We start from the raw sequence: 1,715 nt of genomic DNA, 5'->3' as shown, positions 1-1,715 counted from the left end.
ACTATTATAACCAAAATGAATATTTTACAATCCTGTAGATAAATAATAATCTTAAAACCCACCTTTGACCAATTTTTCAGGTTATCAACTTTGGCTTGCTCCGCAAGGGTTCTGTTTGTCTTGCAAGGAATCTGAGCCTCTTCTCCCTGCAGGCCGTTATGACAGCAGGCGTACCAATCTCCATCAAACAATACAGAGACGACCCACAGCAGACCGATCACAGAAGCCTTCCCTATCTGAATAAGAATAAGATGGCAAAATCTTTCTTGACTGTCGCTCCTTGTCGTCATACAGCAGTACGCCCTGCAGGTACCATTGAAGACCTTGTCCTTCCAAAGTAACAAAAGGATTATTATAAAAATCGGCACACTGATGTATAAATTGCAGTGAAATTTCTGATCCTGGCAGGTGCAGGCCACATCTCTGTCAAACAAAACATTGTGCGTGAAAATCACAATGATCGTAGCGTAGGTGGCAATCTGAGTTAAGTGAGAAACCAGGAAGTTTTTCATCTTGGTCTGAACGTCCTTAGATCCCGACACTGTGATCAGATGGTTAGAGACTGCAGACAGTTTATGCATCAAATCATCTTCAGAACAAGAACCTCCCTCCATGCTGTAGCATTGTTACGGTATAAGATAAACACCGCCCATCCCAACCAAAGAACCTCCTATTTCTTCACATCTTTCATCTTGTCACCACTTGATGTGCAGGAACAAGACGGAGCAAGTCTGTCCTCTGAAACCAGATCTCTTCAGATGTTCATTTTCATTATTTACTGTAAAGTTTGATAGTAAAACCAGCGAAGATCAATAATAATAATTAGTATATTAAATTAACACTGAGTTTATGCTGTAATAATGGGAAGCTTGACTGTAAGTCCAATGGAGACATGAAACCAAGTTTATTTTAGTTCTAACTGGTGAAAATCTTTTGACATGAAAGGAATGTAAATAAAGAAACAAAAGTTTAACAGAAAACGTCCTGCGTTCACGTAACCTTCTGGTTCTTGGAAACATTCCTGGCATTTCTTTATTCGGACTCCTGCTTGTAGAGACAAGAGAAAATGGCTCTTTGTTCGCTTGAAGTATCATGAATGGAAAACAAACAAAGTCATGAAGCTGGTTTGAACTATCTGCCCTGCTCCTCTGCTGATTTCACTAAAGGGGGTTTAGAAACGAATAGATGCCACACTTTTCAGATCAGATGAGAATAACAGGGAGTTTAATAATCAGATAAACACAAACTGAGTTTTGTATCAGATCATCAGATTCATCCAGACTGAAACTGTCCAGTGAAACGTTTCCTTCTGCTGCTGCTCATCTGAAGCTCTTCCTGAACAAGATGCAGGAAATTCACTCAGTCAGCAGCCACATGTTTAAAAACCATTTTAATATGAGGAAACAAAAAGTACATAGATCTTTAACATCCAGATGTTAACCACAGATTTGATTCATTTCTGTTTTTCTGAGGGAGATAAAATCAATGGACCTTACCACAGGGGCCGCGTTTCATTGGCTAATGCCCACGTCACAGCGTAGCTACCATGTGGTGACCGTCTCACAAACACAAGCCACAGTAGTAAACACATGCTAATGTACATTGTGGACTAGCAGACCGGCAGAAAGTTTTTGCGTCAGGACTTGAATAAGAATGGTTCTCCACTGTCAGTGGGGAATCTGTACAGGTGATGTCAGGTACCCTGATCGTATTTG

General features: G+C 40.3%; 2 protein-coding genes across 3 annotated transcripts in view; one reads left to right on the top strand and one right to left on the bottom strand.

Moving 5' to 3' along the window:
• The window catches only part of LOC106957564 (uncharacterized), a 9,032-nt gene extending 8,437 nt beyond the window's left edge, over window positions 1-595 (bottom strand). For both annotated transcript variants that reach the window (XM_015048951.1, XM_015048952.1), the window contains exon 1: window positions 63-595. In XM_015048951.1, coding sequence (XP_014904437.1) covers window positions 63-581 — 519 coding nt within the window. In that variant the 5' untranslated portion in view covers window positions 582-595. The remainder of the gene's footprint in view (window positions 1-62) is intronic.
• LOC106957563 (thyrotropin-releasing hormone-degrading ectoenzyme) overlaps window positions 1-1,715 on the top strand; it is a 162,778-nt gene that overhangs the window by 97,462 nt on the left and 63,601 nt on the right. The gene's annotated exons all lie outside the window — the stretch shown is intronic.

This window comes from Poecilia latipinna, unplaced genomic scaffold, assembly GCF_001443285.1.
Source record: "Poecilia latipinna isolate Pla-1442-1.1 unplaced genomic scaffold, P_latipinna-1.0 Scaffold915, whole genome shotgun sequence".
Taxonomy (NCBI): Eukaryota; Metazoa; Chordata; class Actinopteri; order Cyprinodontiformes; family Poeciliidae; genus Poecilia; species Poecilia latipinna.
This window is presented reverse-complemented; position numbering and strand designations above follow the sequence as displayed.